This window comes from Pyrgilauda ruficollis, unplaced genomic scaffold, assembly GCF_017590135.1.
Source record: "Pyrgilauda ruficollis isolate IOZ18807 unplaced genomic scaffold, ASM1759013v1 scaffold50, whole genome shotgun sequence".
Classification (NCBI taxonomy): Eukaryota; Metazoa; Chordata; class Aves; order Passeriformes; family Passeridae; genus Pyrgilauda; species Pyrgilauda ruficollis.
In genome coordinates, this window is record NW_024526600.1 from 7067148 (window position 1) to 7084071 (window position 16924).

The following is a 16924-nucleotide window of genomic DNA, read 5'->3' on the forward strand; positions in this document are numbered from 1 at the left end:
CTGCAGGTGCAGCTGGGTCACATCAATTGGTCATCCACCAGTACTCCCAAATCCTTCTCCTCCAGGCTGCTCTGGATCCATTCATCCCCAGCCTCTACCGATATTGAGGACTGCCCCACACCAGATGTAGGATCTTGCACTTGGTCCTGTTGAATTTAGTGAGGTTTATGTGGGCCCACTTCTCCTCTGTATGGCATCCCTGCCCCTGCTGAATCCAGGGCACCACTCAGCCTGGTGTCCTCTGAGGAATTCCTGAGCGTGACTCAGTCTCGCTGTCTGTGTCATTATTAAAGATACTGAGCAGTACTGGTCTCAGTGCAGGATCCTGAGGGACACCACTTGTTGACAATCCCTGTTGGGATGCTGAGCCATTGACTGTATTTGGATCCCATCCAGCCACTTCTTTATCCATCAAATACTCCATCAATCAAATCCACCTCTCTCCAAATTAGAGGTAAGACTGTTGTGTGGGACCATGCCAAAGTCAATACAGAAGTCCAGGTAGTTGACAGGTTGCTTACTTTCCATTAGGTTGGAGTGGGTTCAGCCTGCCCTGCATTTCCCAAGGATATCAGAGGTCATACCTGCATTTCAGTTTGTGTCTGGTGGGATCCCCCTTGCCTGGAGGCTCTCTGCAGGCAGAGGTCCAGCCTCCCTGGCTCTGGACTCTTTCCTGCAACTGAGAAATGATCCAGCCCACAGCAGGGAAGGAGTTAAGTGCTTGACCAGCTGCTGTCTGTGAGGCACTAAATTCCTTCCCCGTGCAATCCAGCAGCCAGTGTCAGGACAGCTATATTTAGAAAGCTGATAAAGGTTTGGTGCCAACAGTTGTCCTGCCCCTCGATGAAGAAGCAGTAGAGAGAGTGAGAGGGGGGCAGCTGGTTGCTTTCCCCCCCAGTACCGCTCCTTCTTGTCTTCAGTGGATTCCTTTGCCGTGCTGCCAGCAGGACCCCCAGTGGAGCCATCAGGCACAGGGGTAAGTTCCCTTTCCTTGCTCACCCTTCTCCCTGCTCACTGCCCTGTGAGTGACCACGCGGCCGCCATCCTCCGGCCTGAGCCCTTGGGAGCTGCTGCTGCCCCTGTGGCACTGAGCAAGAGTCCCTCTGCCTGGGCCAGGGCAAGGGTTGGCTGCTGTGTTTCCACATTCCTAACTGAGCTGTGGTGCCCTCACCCAGTGTGAGAACAGCAGCCTCCACACAAAGGATTACAAGGACAAAGTCCCAAGCCTTCAAACTCCTTTGGCCTTAAGCGTTAGGAGCATTTCATTTTGGGGACACGAGGTCTCATGTTTCTTGCCCGTGACCCTCCTTCCAGCCCGGCTCAGGCTGTGTACGGCTCCTTCCAGCCACCACACGCAGTCAGGCGAGTATAGAGTTTCTGCCCTGCCACCCCTTCCTTCCTGGCCTTCCAGCACCCTTACTCACAGGCAAAAGAGCATTGGCGCTCGCTGGGCAGCAGCCAGGGAGCTGCATGAGGCCCTGGGAATGGCAGGTGCTCTGGAAGAGGAGCCAGTGCAACCCTTGTGGAAAAGGTTCCTCACGGGAGCAAAGTGTGGGAGCCCTTCTGCTGTACCCCCCTGCCATTCGTGCCCCAGAGCCAGGGAATGGCCTCCTGTGCAGCCCTGGGTAATGGCTCTCCCTGCTGCCCTGCTCCTTGTAGGGATCCCCAGGAGCCGCCATGGCCAGCGGCAGAGATTCGGACAGCGAGCCGGCGGTGCCCGAGGAGGAGGAGGCGGAGGGCCCGGACGTGAAGGCCGTGCAGGCCCATTACCTGCGCAGCCCCTCGCCCAGCCGGTGAGTCAACAGGCACTGACACGGCTCCTGGCAGCACGTGGGAGCTGCTGCCCTTCCCTGCTTCCCTTCCTCTCCTCCACCCTGGCGCTTGGGCCAAGCTGAGCCCGGGGATTCCCTGCCCTCCCTGAGGTGGGGTCAGTGTGCCAGCTCAGACAGAGCCTGCAGAGACAGGACTCCTGCACTAATTAATCCATCCTGCTGGGAGAGTGCACAGCAGGGATAAACTGCAGGAAGGATTACTGTGGGCTGGTGGTGTCCCTCTTTCCTGTCTCACCCTCTCATATCCCTTTGCTGAAACTTCTGATCCAATTTCAACTCTTCGCAAATTCAGCTTCATCTTTATGTCCATGATAAGGACTTGTGGATTTATTGAATGTTGATATTAGGCTTTGCCAGCTGCAGAAAGACCAAGGGTCTTGGGATTTGGGTCTGATTCAGAACCAACTTTAGCTACAGGCTTCAGGCACTGAACAGGAGGCTGTCACAGCACCAGCAGAAATTGAGTTACCTCAAGCAAAACAAGCATGATTGGATGTGTTTTCTCCCAATACAAGGAAAAATACACCCCTTTGTTCTCTTTTCCTATAGCAAAATGCTCTGCAGGGCTTTCTGTAACCTTTGAGATGCTTTAGCTGAAAGCAAGGAGTAGGTATAGAGTTTGAAAAGAACCTTCCCCAGTGTCCCTCAACAAGTAGGAGGTTATGAAATGTTTCCTGCTAACTGTGGGACACTGCGGAAAAATTGAGTACTTATTTCATTTAACCACATGTATTTCAAAATTGTTTAGGAAAATCACTGAGTTCACATAAAGTAAAATTATGTATTGTAAAATTATGTATTGAGCTCTCTCCTACTGCTCATCAGTCACTCAAAATGAACAGAAACATTTCTCCAATTTATTCCCTTCCCTTCCCTTCCCTTCCCTTCCCTTCCCTTCCCTTCCCTTCCCTTCCCTTCCCTTCCCTTCCCCTGTTCCTTTTTTCCCTCCCTTTTTTCTTGCTGTCAGTGGCAAAACACAGTAATGAAAATGGCAAGATCCTTCCCAACCAGAGGGGGGTCCTTGAAAGACCCAGGCTTGGGCAGATGTGTGTTTCACAGATGCTCAGGGCAGCTACAGGTAAAATGTGTTGAGCCTGTGGTGGCAGATTATTGCCAACTGTTACCTTTTTATTGAGCTTGGAGGCAACCTTCACAGCAAAAGGAATCGAAGGCAGGGCATCGCTGCAAATTTGTGTCAGCTCCTGTAAATGAGACTGAGACTCCCCTTGCTCATCTCGTAAACTCCTTTGAAGAACTAGAAAAGGATTACTTTCAGTCACGGTTGACAAGTGCTGGAACTCAACTAAATGACCTGGATGAGCCTGTTAAGTGGTTTCCGATGACTGTGCCCTCTGTTCTGATTCTGGAGCCTGAAAGCAGTTCAGCTCTCCAGACACTGCTGCACCCTGACTGAATATTAATCACCCTCCCTCTCCTGCTTTAATTAAACAAAAACAAACGGTGTATTGCTAGTCTGCAAGCCTTGCATTGCCAGAGAGCTTCTGTGATGGCAGCAAACTTGTCCTAGTGATTTGTACCATCTATTTGGAAGGAAGTGTAGAGGGTGTAGATCAGGGAAAAAGCTCTGTAAAATATTTTGTTAAGATGGTCTAACTGAGAGACTGAATTTTCTTGGACTGTATAGGTGGACCCAGAGGGAAATATACTTGTTTTTAAGGTTGTGGCCTTTTTTGCTTAACAAAAACTTATTACACTATGTTAAATAACTCACTTCAAAGGTGTTTGTGGGTGTCATAGTGGTTTCTGACCCACAGTTACACAACACTGAGTGACTGGAGAGACTGACCACAGATTCATGCTCTGAAGTGCCCAAGGTACAAAGTACTGAGGGAGAGATTCATGGGCTTCAATCTCAGTGTTTGCACTGCAGCTTGTGGTAACTCAAAGGATGCTTGCAGGCAATTAACTGGCAGGAAGAAAACCCAACAGTTATCTAGCACAATCTGTTTTGAATTACTCAATAAATTCTAGTTAGGACCATGTTTATGTCTGTCTGTCTAAGTGGGAGTTACTTGTGAGACTATTTTGTGTGATCCATCCCCCTTCCAGTCTCAAGCCAGACACTGATCTTCTCTATCCATAAACTCCTCCACCAGGCAATTTGATTGCACTCCCAGCCCACTGCAGCTTCTCCCCATGGGACCTGCCTACATCCTGCGAACACTGGATGCCAAGGCATCTTTGAAGCCTGTAGTGCCATGCTAGAGATCGGGGTGGGAATGAGATGTGGAAGAAGAGCTGGGACTTCTCTCCTACAGTCAAAGAATACTCCCTGCTCCAGTTCCCTGCTATTTCCCCTTTGGAATGGGTGAAGAGGGCTGAAGTCCTGGGGATGAGATCCCAGTGGAGGGCATTTGCCTAACTGGCAGTGAATTTGGTTGGCAGGTATTCAGTGATATCAGACACTGACACAGAGAGCATCTTCATGGAGCCAATCCATCTGTCATCTGCTGTGGCTGCCAAACAAATCATCAGTGAAGGTAAGAGACTATGTAAGTTACAGAGACCTGAAATTCCACTTGTTTTGCCTTTCTCATCTACAGATCCTAAATCATAAAAAAGCCCTTTTGAGAAAACTCCATCTGAAGTAGAGAAAGAAAGAACAACTTACAGAAAGGTTTGGTGACTTCCTTTGAAGCTGGACAATGAATCTGTGGCAGAATTGTGTACTGCAGGGGTAAAAGTTTGAGTGTTGGTTGCTTGCTGCAACAAACTAAATTAGAGTAGAATGGAATAGAACAGAACAAAATGGAGTATTTCAGTTTAAAGGACATATGTGATCATCTAAGTCCAACTATCAGAGCTGACCAAAAGTTAAATCATATTATTAAGGCATGGTCCAACATCTCTTAAACACTGTTAAGGATGGGACATTAACCATCTCCCTCGGAAGCCTGTTCCAGTGTTTGACCACCCTCTCAGAGAAAAAGTGGTTCTCTGTGTCCAGTCTGAATCTCCCCAGCTCAGCTTTGAACCATTCCCACATGTCTGATCACTGGATACCAGGGAGAAGAGCCCAGCAGCTCCCTGTCCACTTCCCCTCTTCTGGGCCTGGAATAAGGGTGCCCTTAACTCCCAGGCCTTTGGCCAGTGCGGGGCTGAGTGCAATGTGCCCTTCTCCTTGCTGATTACCCTGAGGCAGTTCCTAGGTGAACACGTACCTGCCCACATTGCAGACAGAACAGGGTGATATTTCTGGGGAGCAAAAGCCACAAGGCTTGTCCCAGGCACAGGTAGTGATAGCTCATACATTTGCATTGTTTTTGTGTGCTTTTAGTTACAATGTCAGTTTATTCCAGAGCTAAAGACAAAGGACGTCAGGGTGGACTCGGTGTGTCCCAGGATGTTGGAGTCTGCGCAGCAGCTGATGGTGGAAGACCTGTACAACCGAGTTAAGGAAAAGATTGATGACACCAGCTTGTTTAACACGCCGTGTGTGATGGACTTGCAGAGGGCACTTGTGAAGGACAGGCTGGAGACCCCCAGGGACGCTGTGGATGAAGTCTGGCCTAATGTCTTCATAGCAGAAAAGTGAGTGTCGGCTTCTGTCATCAAGTTGCACAAGATTCCCAGTAAAGGGTCAAATGGAACCATTGAAGGCATAACATGTATTACATGCATCTAATACCTTTCATCCCTAGAGAGCCCTAAAGTGTTTTTCAGACTGTGCTCACAGAAATATCTATGCACTGGAAAGTAAATACTTCTGGAATAGAATCAGCAGCTTTCCTATGCTGTTTAGATGCTTCAACAGTTTAAGAGAGGCCAAGACAAATAAGCCCAAATCCCACTGTTCTGATTGGAATTTGGCCCTAAAATTGGAACTAAAGTCTTTGGTATGTAAAAGGGAGTTTAAAAGGTAATGCCAAAGCAAATGTCAAGTAAACATGACTAGGTCTCCTGTACCATGGTTCAGCTGTCTGAGGTACCTGTGTATGTGACCAGACAGAATTTGAAGGGGATATAGAGTAAAGCATGGATTATGGAGTGATAAAAATGGATAAATAAGTACATGGCCTGAACCTAGGATGGCAGTATGAGTTTCAAACCAAGCTGGAGTGGAAACAGAGCATATGGCCCTACAGGTGAATGCAGGCTTCTTGTTTTCTTTTCACAGTGAGTATTGGAAAGAGATACCTATAGAACTCTCAAAGGACATTAAGGTCTGAGTGGTGCCTCATGCTGAATGAGTTACATGGACTGGGAGTTATGGAGGCCTTGTAGCATGCAGCTTTTTTCCCACCTAAAATAGGAGCACTGATATCTAACATGTTTCTTCCTTTTCTGCAGAAGCGTTGCAGTGAACAAAAGCCGTTTGAAGAGACTGGGGATCACCCATGTCCTGAACGCAGCTCATGGCACAGGTGTCTATACAGGGCCCAGTTTCTACAATGGTCTCAATATCCAATACCTGGGCATTGAAGTGGATGATTTTCCAGATACAGATATCTCCAAACACTTCCGCCCAGCTGCAGAGTTCCTTGACGAAGCCCTGCTGACTTACAGAGGTAAGAGGAGAAGATTGAAGTGGTTCCAGGTTGCTTGGGAATTAACAGGGAGAAACCTTACTCTGATAAACTGATATGCCACATTTGTAATGGGGTGGAAGGCAGAGCCTTTGCCCTCTGCATGACAGTGAACACCTCCTGCCCGTTTCTGCTGAGTCTCATTCAAAACAAGAGGGAGCAAACTGGTAAGGGGAGGCAGCCCAGCAGCCCCATGGCTTCAGGTTCAAAGTGGCTGCAAGTCAGCTCCTGCAGCTGATTTGAAAGAACCTGACTATAGCAAAGAGTAGAATCCCTGCTGTAATACATTTAAAAAAATACTGATACCCTATAATACTATATATAGAGAGAGATAGATATACCCTATAATACTATATATATAGAGAGAGATGGATATATTCCTGTGCCCTGCATGGTTCAGTTTTGCCATGATGCAAAAAACCAGGCTGATTTACTAGAACAATCCAAGTGGCTGAGTTGAACCTTTGGGTGTCTACACCCAGGCTGCTGTCAGATTTGCTGGATTTCAATTCCATGGCAATTCTGGCAAACACTGTTATTCTGTGGACCTCCAGTGCACACTGGTCATTTTGTTGCAAATTCAGTGGACAGTTAGAAATATCTTTTTGCAGTTCAGTATTGAAAGAAGCACCAGGGTCTGTGATATCACTGATATTCTTCATAGAAATTGTCAATTAATCTAATTTCTGTAGAGTGGCAACAGATTACCTCCTAGCAGTAGTGACAGTAAGAAAAGTGTAAAGTTTTGTTAGTATGCAAGGAACATTGAGCCAGTTTTAATAGCTCAACAACACGAGGAGGATGCACCAAGGCTGACGAGCCTTGGAAGAAATGAAAGGAAGGAGATTTCCCCCTCTTGGTGAGCTGTTAAATTGGCTTAGCTGGCTGGTAAAACACTTGGAAGGCAACCAAGACTTTTAATGCTAAGGTATTAAAGAGATTTCAGGATTGTAGGAGGAGGTTCATTAGGTAAACCTCTTGTGGTAACATATCAGCAGTTAGAAAGATGATGCTTAAATTGGCTTCATTAAGTTTCAGTGCAAACAGATTGATTAAACTGGAGTTTATCACACATTTAGAAACAGTAATTTCAGTTGTTTGCCAGCTAGCAGAGCCTCATTTACACTCTCTTCGTATTTACAAGCTTTTCTTTAGTTGTAATTTGCCATACAAGTAATTTAAACACCAAATAATTTGTCTGTGCCAAAGCTTGGTTTTCTGCAAGAGGTAGTAAATGCTATAAAATAAAGCAGATCCTCAGTTTTGATTCTTGCTTATACAGTTACTGGTGCAGGACAGTGGGTCCCAGTAGTTTGAAGCATCTGGATCAGTTTGTCAGAGTCAAAATCAGCTCTTTTCTGATAGTTGCTTGGTTCTGCTCTTGTAAAATATAACAGGACTTTGGCCTCCAGTCAGTCTTCAATGTAATTGTTTGAGGGTACCTTCAAAACCAATCTAGATTCTAGCAAAAATACAATTAAATTAATATATAATTGTTATTTAAGTCCTAGAATGTCCCTTATAGAAAAAATATGTTACTTGCTTATCCTGCCAATACCTTCCTGGAGGCTAATGCTAATATCTCACTTTTTACATATTGAGAAAAAAGCATTGAATGCTTAAATGTCTGACCCTATGTCAGCCAGCAAGTCAAGAATATTTCACTTGCCTTTCTAATACCTATTATAAGCTTTTTTACTATTTGAGTAAGTGAAGCGTGTAGGCGAAAATACAAAAACTATTTAGATTGTTTGGAAATGTGCCTGCCCACAGTTTTTGAGGCTAATGTGCTTTTTATTTCTATGTATCCAGATTTTTATTACTGTAAAGCTAGTGAATATTTAGTGTTGGTTTCAGTCTCTGAAGCGTATAATCGGTGTATTCTTTAACACTATGCAGAGAATGCTTTTGAGCTACATACGAGAGCATCCTGTCTGTTATAGGAAATAGCTGATGCCTTTCATGTTCACTGTCTGTAGGCAGAATCCTTGTCAGCAGTGAGATGGGGATCAGCCGCTCAGCTGTGCTGGTGGCTGCCTACCTGATGATCTACCACCACATGACCGTTCTGGAGGCTCTGATGACGCTGAGGAAGAAACGTGCCATCTACCCCAACGACGGCTTCCTGAAGCAGCTGCGGGAGCTCAATGAGCAGCTGTTGGAGGAGCGAGAGCTGGAGCGTTCTGGAGATGAGGACGTGACTCCAAGCCAAAGTCCTCTTGCCTATGCAGGGACTTCTTCACGGCTGTCTGGAGCTGGGGACTCAGGGAGCATCAAGGGAGCCAAAGCTCACTCCATCACAGTAGAAGAAGAGGACACCAGCAGCATTCTGGGTAGTTTTATGAGCTCTTCATCAATGGAAAAAACTAGCTGGGTTTCCAAACACTCCACCCTAATCACTGAGGAGGAAGAGGAACAATTGTATGAGGAATGGAGGAGGAAACAAGGCCTATCTGCAAAGGAAGCAGTTCACCATGAAAGAAGAACATCTCCAAAGCATCTGGATCAGGAAGAGGAACAATCTGATGAGGATGTGGAACAGAGGATCCATGATTGGCAGCGCAGAAATGAGAAATACCAGATGGCAGGTACAGCCAGGGAGGAGGATGGTGAATGCAGCATGGGAGGAAGACCTTATCCATCAGGTGAATTCAGTGATGTTGAGAGTGTGAGCAGTTATGAGATCCGAACCCTAAAAAAGCAGCTGGAAGCCAGTAGCTTTAGCAGGATGAGGAGGAGCCGCACAGGCTCTACGTCTTCTGAGAGCACCTGGGACATGTGGAATCAGAGGCTTCTGGAGATTGAGAAAGAAGCTGCTCAGAGGTATCATTCTAGGAATAAAACCTGTGGGGAGAGACAATCCCCAGAAACGGGAAGAAAGGAGAGGGATGTGGATGAGGAGAGTGTGTTTTCAGACTCCTCCTGTAGCTCCTTCTACAATTTCTGCCAAAAGAACAAGGACAAGTTGACTCCTCTAGAGAGGTGGAAGGTCAAGAGGATCCAGTTTGGCTTTCACAAGAAGGATTTAGAACCATCATCTGCACCATCTCCAGCAGAGGATGGCAGCCAGGCAGGTCAGGAGGAAACAGAAGGGAAGAGTTTGTCAGATATTGATCTGACTGCTTACCAGGCTTGGAAAATGAAGCGGCAGAAGAAGGTGGGCAGTGAAATCAGCAAGGAGGAATTTGTGGAATTTGCCAAAACTGAGGATTCTGCTTCAGCTAAAAAGAAGCAGAGGCGTGTAGAGCTCCTTGAACGTTCAAAGAAAATTTTAGAAGAAAGCCAGTCCATGTGCAGCTGGGAGACAGAGAGTACAATGAGTGGGAGTATTCCCCTGTCAGCTTTCTGGTCTTCAGCGCCTTCTGCAAACGGTGCCGACGATGCAGCTTCTGCCCTGAGCATGCAGACAAATCATTCATCTTTGTCACAGGCCAGGAGTTGTGCTGGAGCAATGCAGATGCCAAATATACCCCTTCCCAATCTCTCAGTTGGCCCAGGTGACACAATATCCATGGCAAGCATTCAGAACTGGATCGCTAACGTGGTCAGTGAAACCATTGCTCAAAAGCAAAATGAGATCCTGATGCTGTCCCGTCCATCGTCCGCCATGGCCTCCCTGTCAGGAGACCTTGGCAGGCGTGCAGATGATGACAAGGTTTCTCTTCTCAGTGCTCAGAGTGGCTCATCCCTCGCTGCCTCTCAGCTCCACCAGCAGGACCTGCGCAGGGCTGAGTCTCAGTCTGTGCTGTCTTGCAACACCTCCGTGAGCGCAAGGACAGAAGGGACTACTTCAAACACGAAGATGACCCAGACAAGCAAACCACTGTACAGCCTCTTTGCTGATGATGTTGACCTAAAGAAACTAAGGAGGAAAGAGAAGGAAATGCAAATGGAAATGAGAGAAAAAATGTCAGACTATCAAATTGAAAAGGTGATTAGAGACAATAAACGCAGCACTTTATTCAAAAAAAAGGTGACCAAAGCAGAGGAAAATGAAACAGAAGATGACAGAGAGAGTACAACAAACAGCCACAGGCGTCCCTTGCAAGCAGATTTTGACAGAACTGATGCAGTCTTTGATCTGTCCAGTCAACCTGCAACCTCAGGTGCACCAAAGTCAGAGGCAGATACTGATATTACCAAGTGGCTCAATGGCCTGAAAGCAGAAAGAGAACCACCGTCATATTATGATCAGACTGAGAACGCGAGAGAGAAATATAGCAGATCATCCAAAGTTAGACAGATGGATTCTGAGACATCCAGTTACAGATTCTGCAGATCCCAAAGAAAAGAGCTAGATAGCTGTTCTTCCTACGAGTCAACAGGAGATTCACTGAGAACCATGTCAAGATTTTCCTCTGCTTCTGCAAAAGAGGACAAAAAGATGTACAAGTTCACAAGGTCCAGGGTCAGTGAGACAAGTTCCAGAGGAAACAGCCCAGAGCTGCATGTTTTCAACCAGTCACCTGAACCACCCTTTGACTCTGAATCCCCTGAACCATCTACACAGAGCCGAGTTAGAGCTCATCATGTGGAGGCATGTGAAGAGGAGGCCAGGTCAGACGTGTCAGAATGTGGAGCAAAGAGAAAGTTCACCCAGAGCTTTTCAAAGTCTGAAGAGGATGGGAAGAAGGAGGCAAAAGTGGAGCAAAGTGAAGAAAGGTTTGCGTCTAGGCAGGTCTCTCAGTACAGGCGAAGCACACGTAAAGAGGAGGAAGAGGAGATGGATGATGATGCCATTATTGCTGCCTGGAGAAGCCGACTAGAAGAAACGACAGCAAAGCTCCAGCGGAGAAGGGAAGAGTGACCAAGATCAGACTACAGGAACACAAGCAGAGCCACAGAGTCCCTGAATCACTCACTCATCATTATATTTTTGATAATCCTTTGTGGTTTGTAGGGCATTTCCTGCAGATACTTCTCTTCTTAATCAAAAGCGATGAAGGGAAGAGGTCAAGTTCTGCAAGTGTTTGTGGTTTGTCAGAAGGAAGATGCTGGTATTAAATGATCAATGTAGGTAGGAACACAATGTTAGAAGCCATTAGGAGCCAGACGATGTTTCAGCAGCAAAAGCAGGTAACGGTGACACCTCAAGTCAAAAGACCAATCACATCCCATTTTGGTTATTTCAATTTCCTAGTGTCGTTAAAGACTGGACATGTTTTTTCTAGGATCTTTTTGATCATAAATGGAAGAAACCAACAGCCTTTTCTAGGAACTTAAAGAATGTTTTTCTCTTAATCAGTTTTACTTTATATGACTGAGAAGATATTACCAGGTAGGCTCCATTTTCTGCACCAGCCTTACAAATGTCTAGAGAAATAAGACAGTTCAGGGGAATACATGTTCTGTTTTACTTTACTAAGTAGCAGAAGCAAAGTGGAATACTAGAAAAAAGAAGATGCCTCCTGTTTAAAAGTTCAGTGCAGTAATGAATGTATTCATTGTTTTCTATTAGATGGAGTCATCTCTGCTCCAGTATGGTTGGTTCCTCCAAATAACTTCAGGTCAACAAAGGAAAAATGCAGTAAATATTAACAGCCATCCAAAAATCATTTTTTGACATAGTTAAAGAGATAGGATTAGTGTTAGTGTAAGCTGGGTTTCTGAGTATTGACTTCACTTTGCTTATGTATGCAGCTCAGCTAAGTTGGTGCTTTTGTGTTTATAGTCAGATTAATTTTCAACATGATTGCCTTGAAAAAAAGGAGCAATACACAAACTGACCTCATAATAAAATTGTTTAATTAGGCCATAGGTGTAAGGTATCGTGCACCAAAGGAGAAATTGTGTGTCTGTGAAGGTGGCACCTGGAAGCTTGTTTTTAGGAGGCGGTGGTAGGTTCAAATGGCATCTTACAGTTAAAGTGTTCTTTGTATCCTGAGCTACACAGGAAGAAGCCCAGCCTCCATGGTAACTGAGTACTCCAGGTTAAGAGCCTCGGGTCTTTCCATGCCCTGCAGAGCCTTGTGAGCTTGTGTGACACAACCCACCAGCTTGCCACAGCATCACTTGTGTGTCTTTGCACACCACAGCACCCAACCCTCACCAGTCAACATCCTCCACCTCTCTCTTACAAGCACATAGGCCGGTTTTACTGACTTTGACTCTGGAATTATCAGTTCCCTCTTCTGTACAGACTGTATTTTGAACCAACAAAGCCCTCTGGCAGAGCTGAATCTAAAACAACAATGGAGGGATGATGCAGTAGCGCTCTCTCACAGGAAGTTTGTCTTTTTCTTGTAATCTCTTCTCCCTCCCACTGTGATGCTTAGAGCTCACCATTACCATTATGCTAGTACCTCTCCCTATTTTAATTGTGTAATACAGACAGCAAGCTCCACAGGGCAAGGGCCTGCTCTTTGTCCCTGTCTGTATGGCGCTACACACATCAGCAATGCTATCTAAATAATGGTTACTGATAACAAAATGCAGCTGGCAATTTTCCTAAACTTAGAATCATTTCTCTCAACTATAACTCACTGATCAGACATTATCCCTGCTTCTCTGAAGATAAAGATGATTCTTTCTGACAGCCAGGACTGGGGTAAATGATAGCTACTTATTGTCAGGTGAATGGAGTCTCACAATCAGGTGATTAACCAGTAACAAAGGTAGAAAAAATAAGAGAAATCACTTACTAGTGTGGGTTGTTTCGGGGTTTTGTTTTTTTTTTTTTTTAAATTAAACTCAGATTACCTTTCTGAAATACATAAGGAACATGGTTGTGTTAATGTTTCAGGCATGCAGAGATGCTCTGTGGTTTATAATGCTCTTCTGCTATAAAATAATATATAATACAATGCATCCCTTGTTTCTGCATATTTCTGTGAGTTGTTATTTTTAAAGTAGTGAAATTCCAGGCCTTAAGCCACATTCTGAGAATTTATATTGAATTTCTGCAGTGCGTGTTAGGATAGGCATTTTCCTCTTTCCTTCGTCCCTGGTTAAAGTTGCTCCACAGAAAACAGCTCTGCATAGACATATTTGGAGCTTGCTTTAATTTCATCCTAGAAAAGGTCTTAAGTTTTGATGGATCAAAGTGGAAGTGTGCAATACCTTCTGGCACTGAATTTACTTTTTTATCAAAGGCTGATTTCCTCTGAAAAATCCCTCTCCTGCTTCCTGTGCCTGGATGTTCCCAGCAGACAAGCCTGTCCTCTGCAGTACTGCAGGGGGCATCTCGCGCTGTAAAAGACGAGCAGTAGATGATGTAGTAATTGGTTTCATTTTGCACTGTACAGCACAGCCTTTGTTTGGGCAGCATTTTGATTTAAACACTAATCTAGGTCTGCTGCACAAATAAATTATTCAAGACCGAGGGGCAGAATATGGTTCTGTAACAAGTCTGAGCCAGACCGTCCTGATAGCGAGTTTTGACCCTTGTGAGAAAGGGTTAAGTGGGTTCTGCTGACTCATTGAGGTAGGTGGCTTATTAGTTCACTCGTGTAAAAGGGAGATAAAAATGGTTTGCTGGGGAGAGGCCATCTAAGATGCTGGCTGAGCAGCCATGAGGGAGAAGCCTTAGAAATAGCTGAACTTTATTTTCTTATTGCTTATATCCTTGTTAATAAAGCCAAACCCCCAAAGCAATAAGGGGGTGGGGATCATTTTGGACTCCATGCAGTATATGGCCAGTGCTTGAAAGCAAGATGGGAAAGGCTCCAGCTCACAGGTATAAATTACATGAAACAGTGACATAAAGACCTTGCATGGTGAAAATATTAAAGCATTCAGTCATAAGACCAATAACCAGGAGAGACAGAAATGGAGGGGTTGAAGGCAGGCTAGAAAGTCAGGTTTTAAGATGAGAATTTAGCAGGAGATAAGGAATTGCTGAAAGGGGAGAGGTCTGCACAGATTGTTTCAGGTGACCAGAGCTGCAGAGTGAATGGTTTTTCAGCAATGACACCAGTCTGACAGTAGATTAAAAGAGTAAATAAGTACCCAAATTTATCTAGGAAGGATTTTTCAGCAAAGATGTGCTGGGACTGATATATTTTTTTCCCCTCTCAGTTTGCTGCTGTAGGGAGGAGGGGTTTTTTGCATTGTATAGTGGAAGGTGAAAGTGAAAGGAGCATCCATACGGTCAGTTAAGAATATAAACACAAGAACATAAGAAAGGCTGTATGGGGTCAGACCAAAGGTCCATCTGGCTCAATATCCTGTCTCTGATAGAGAACAACAGCAAATACCTAGGGAAGAATATATACAGTGATAAAAGTGTTATTTCCCCAGCATGATCTTCCAGCTTCTGATCATTTGCAACTCGAGGACTTCCTAAGCCAGGTGTGATATTTTTGTATTTAATAGCCCTTAATAGGTTTCCTTCTATGGAAGTGCCTAGTAATTTTTGAGTTATAACCACTATAGCCTCTTACCGCTAGCCTCTGTGTCCTCTTGTAGCAAGAAGTCCCACAAGTTGCTGTACACAAAATGCTAAGCCATCTTCTTTCTGCCTCTTCTGAACCCTCTGCCCACTAGCCTTCAAAGCCAACATAGTATCTGTTTAGTATCTACATGTCCCACCAGATTTTACTCCCCCCTGCAGTCGTTCTGTCCCATCCTTAATTCCCTGGTTTTTCACCTGAGTTACTTATTCCTTATATAGGGGCCGCCCCATGTCTCTTCTTTGTCCTGGCCAATCTTCTCTGAACCCTTTCTAGTTCTCCTTTGTCATGTTTGAGATGAGGGACCAAATCCTCACACAGTATCCAGGGTGCAGGTGTGGCAGGGATTTATCCTATGGCATATTGACCTTTTTTTTCTCTTTTCTGTTCCTTCCCTATTGACTGCTAACAGTCTGCATGTTTCTTTGGCTGTTGCTGAGCACCAGAGTGATGTTTTCATAGAACTATTTATTGTATACACCAAATTTTGTTGGACGGCAATGGTCAGCTCTGAGATCATAATTTTATATGTTAAGTTTTCTTATTTGTAATGTTTTACATTTATTAGCCTTGCATTTCATCTGCCATCTTCTCAGTCTCTCTGTTGCATTAAGTCCTTCTGCATTTTTCCACAGCCATCTTCCCATTTCTACTGCTCTGTTTCCTTAATGTCCTTTGAGCAAGGTAGAAACTCAGAGGATGTGGGAAGCAGAGAAGTTAAGGAGGGATAGATGAGAGAGAAACCCATTTGATGTTGATCTGCTTGAAGTAAGAAATAAGAAAGTGATGAAAGTCAGAGAGCTAGGAGATAAATGTTCAAAAAGAGATCTGAAGACAATAGGCAAATTGAGAAGGGAACCTACAGTGGTCAGAGACAGGAAGATACAAATGTAAGCCAAAGAGGCCAATGCAAAATATTAATTTGTTTAGATGTATCAATGTCTGGGAAAAGGTTAGGGGGCAACATCTGTGGGGAGAGAGGAGATACAAAGGAGTTAAAAGTCTGTGAGAAATGTGAAGGAGACTGGGAGAAATGGAAAGAGTGAGAGACATTGGTGGGACACTGATGATAAAATGACATCGGTGCTGGACTGGGAATTCAGTGTGGTACAAGCAAGTTAGAAGGAAACGGAAATGTGCCAGAAATATGTTATTCCTACTGTAAGAGCTGATTTTGCATTGTAATACTGATAGCTGTGGGGCCATGGCCCATTTCCCCCATCTAGGAATTTCAGGACTGTGTGATTTATTGCGTGCAGCACTAGCTTAGACTGGATAATTTTAAAAGGAGTTTAGCACCATTTCCTTCCTTTAGAGCTCCTTGAGAAATGCTTACACATTAGCTGTGGTGGAGAGCTAGGTGAATTATGAGACAAAAAGTTTTATTTGGGGATGCTATGTTGCATTGCCTGCCTTTCCTTAAAGGGTGTAGCTGGAATACATTCAATATAGACATTATAATGTGAAAACACAACATCCATGACCTTCCTAAATTTATAGACAATCCAACAAAGGTACTGAAAGCATGTGATTAATATAGTCTAGGGCTTGGAAACAGACACTGCATACTCATGTAATCCAGCAAAATCTCTTTGAGAGCTATCTACCTATTCTCTGGAATTTCACTTGTCATGTAGAAAAATGAAAGTGGGTCTGATCTCTGGCTGTTCTAATTGTGAAGAAAACTTCCAGAATGGGAAGTATGTGTAACAAATAAACTGTTCTCTAGAGAGGTGAGAGCATAGGTCTAAATGGTGCGTGAATTGCCCCAGTCATTTCAGCAAGGTTCTAACTTATTTGCCCAGAAGTAATAATTTAAATGCCAATAATATTTTTCACCCTGTACTTCATGTAATAAATTGAAAAAGGTTCAAAGTGCATGTATTTAGCTTGTGTATTGCCAATACCAGCATAATCTGCTTGAATGAGCACCCTGTCATTGTGGTTGGTTTTGTTGTTTTCTGTTTTTTTTTTTTTTTTCCTTTTGCTTAGGCTGCCTTTTGTTCTTCGGTACATTTCAACATATTCAGGAGCTGATTTCATGTTGTTTCTAGCTATCCTCCTGTTACAACCACTCTGTAGCTTCTGAGCTTGGTGTTTTCATGTGACTGCTGTACCTCTGCCACAGGGTGCACACACACACAAAAACACACAG

General features: G+C 44.6%; 1 protein-coding gene across 1 annotated transcript; it reads left to right on the plus strand.

Moving 5' to 3' along the window:
• Positions 1 to 838: 838 nt before the first annotated feature.
• STYXL2 (serine/threonine/tyrosine interacting like 2) lies at positions 839 to 16499 on the plus strand. Its single transcript, XM_041480214.1, has 6 exons — positions 839 to 976; positions 1660 to 1793; positions 4239 to 4333; positions 5153 to 5384; positions 6144 to 6361; positions 8359 to 16499. Exons 2-6 carry the CDS (start codon positions 1678 to 1680, stop codon positions 11184 to 11186), a joined length of 3489 nt encoding a protein of 1162 aa, XP_041336148.1. The 5' UTR covers positions 839 to 976; positions 1660 to 1677; the 3' UTR covers positions 11187 to 16499.
• The last annotated feature ends 425 nt before the right edge of the window (positions 16500 to 16924 follow it).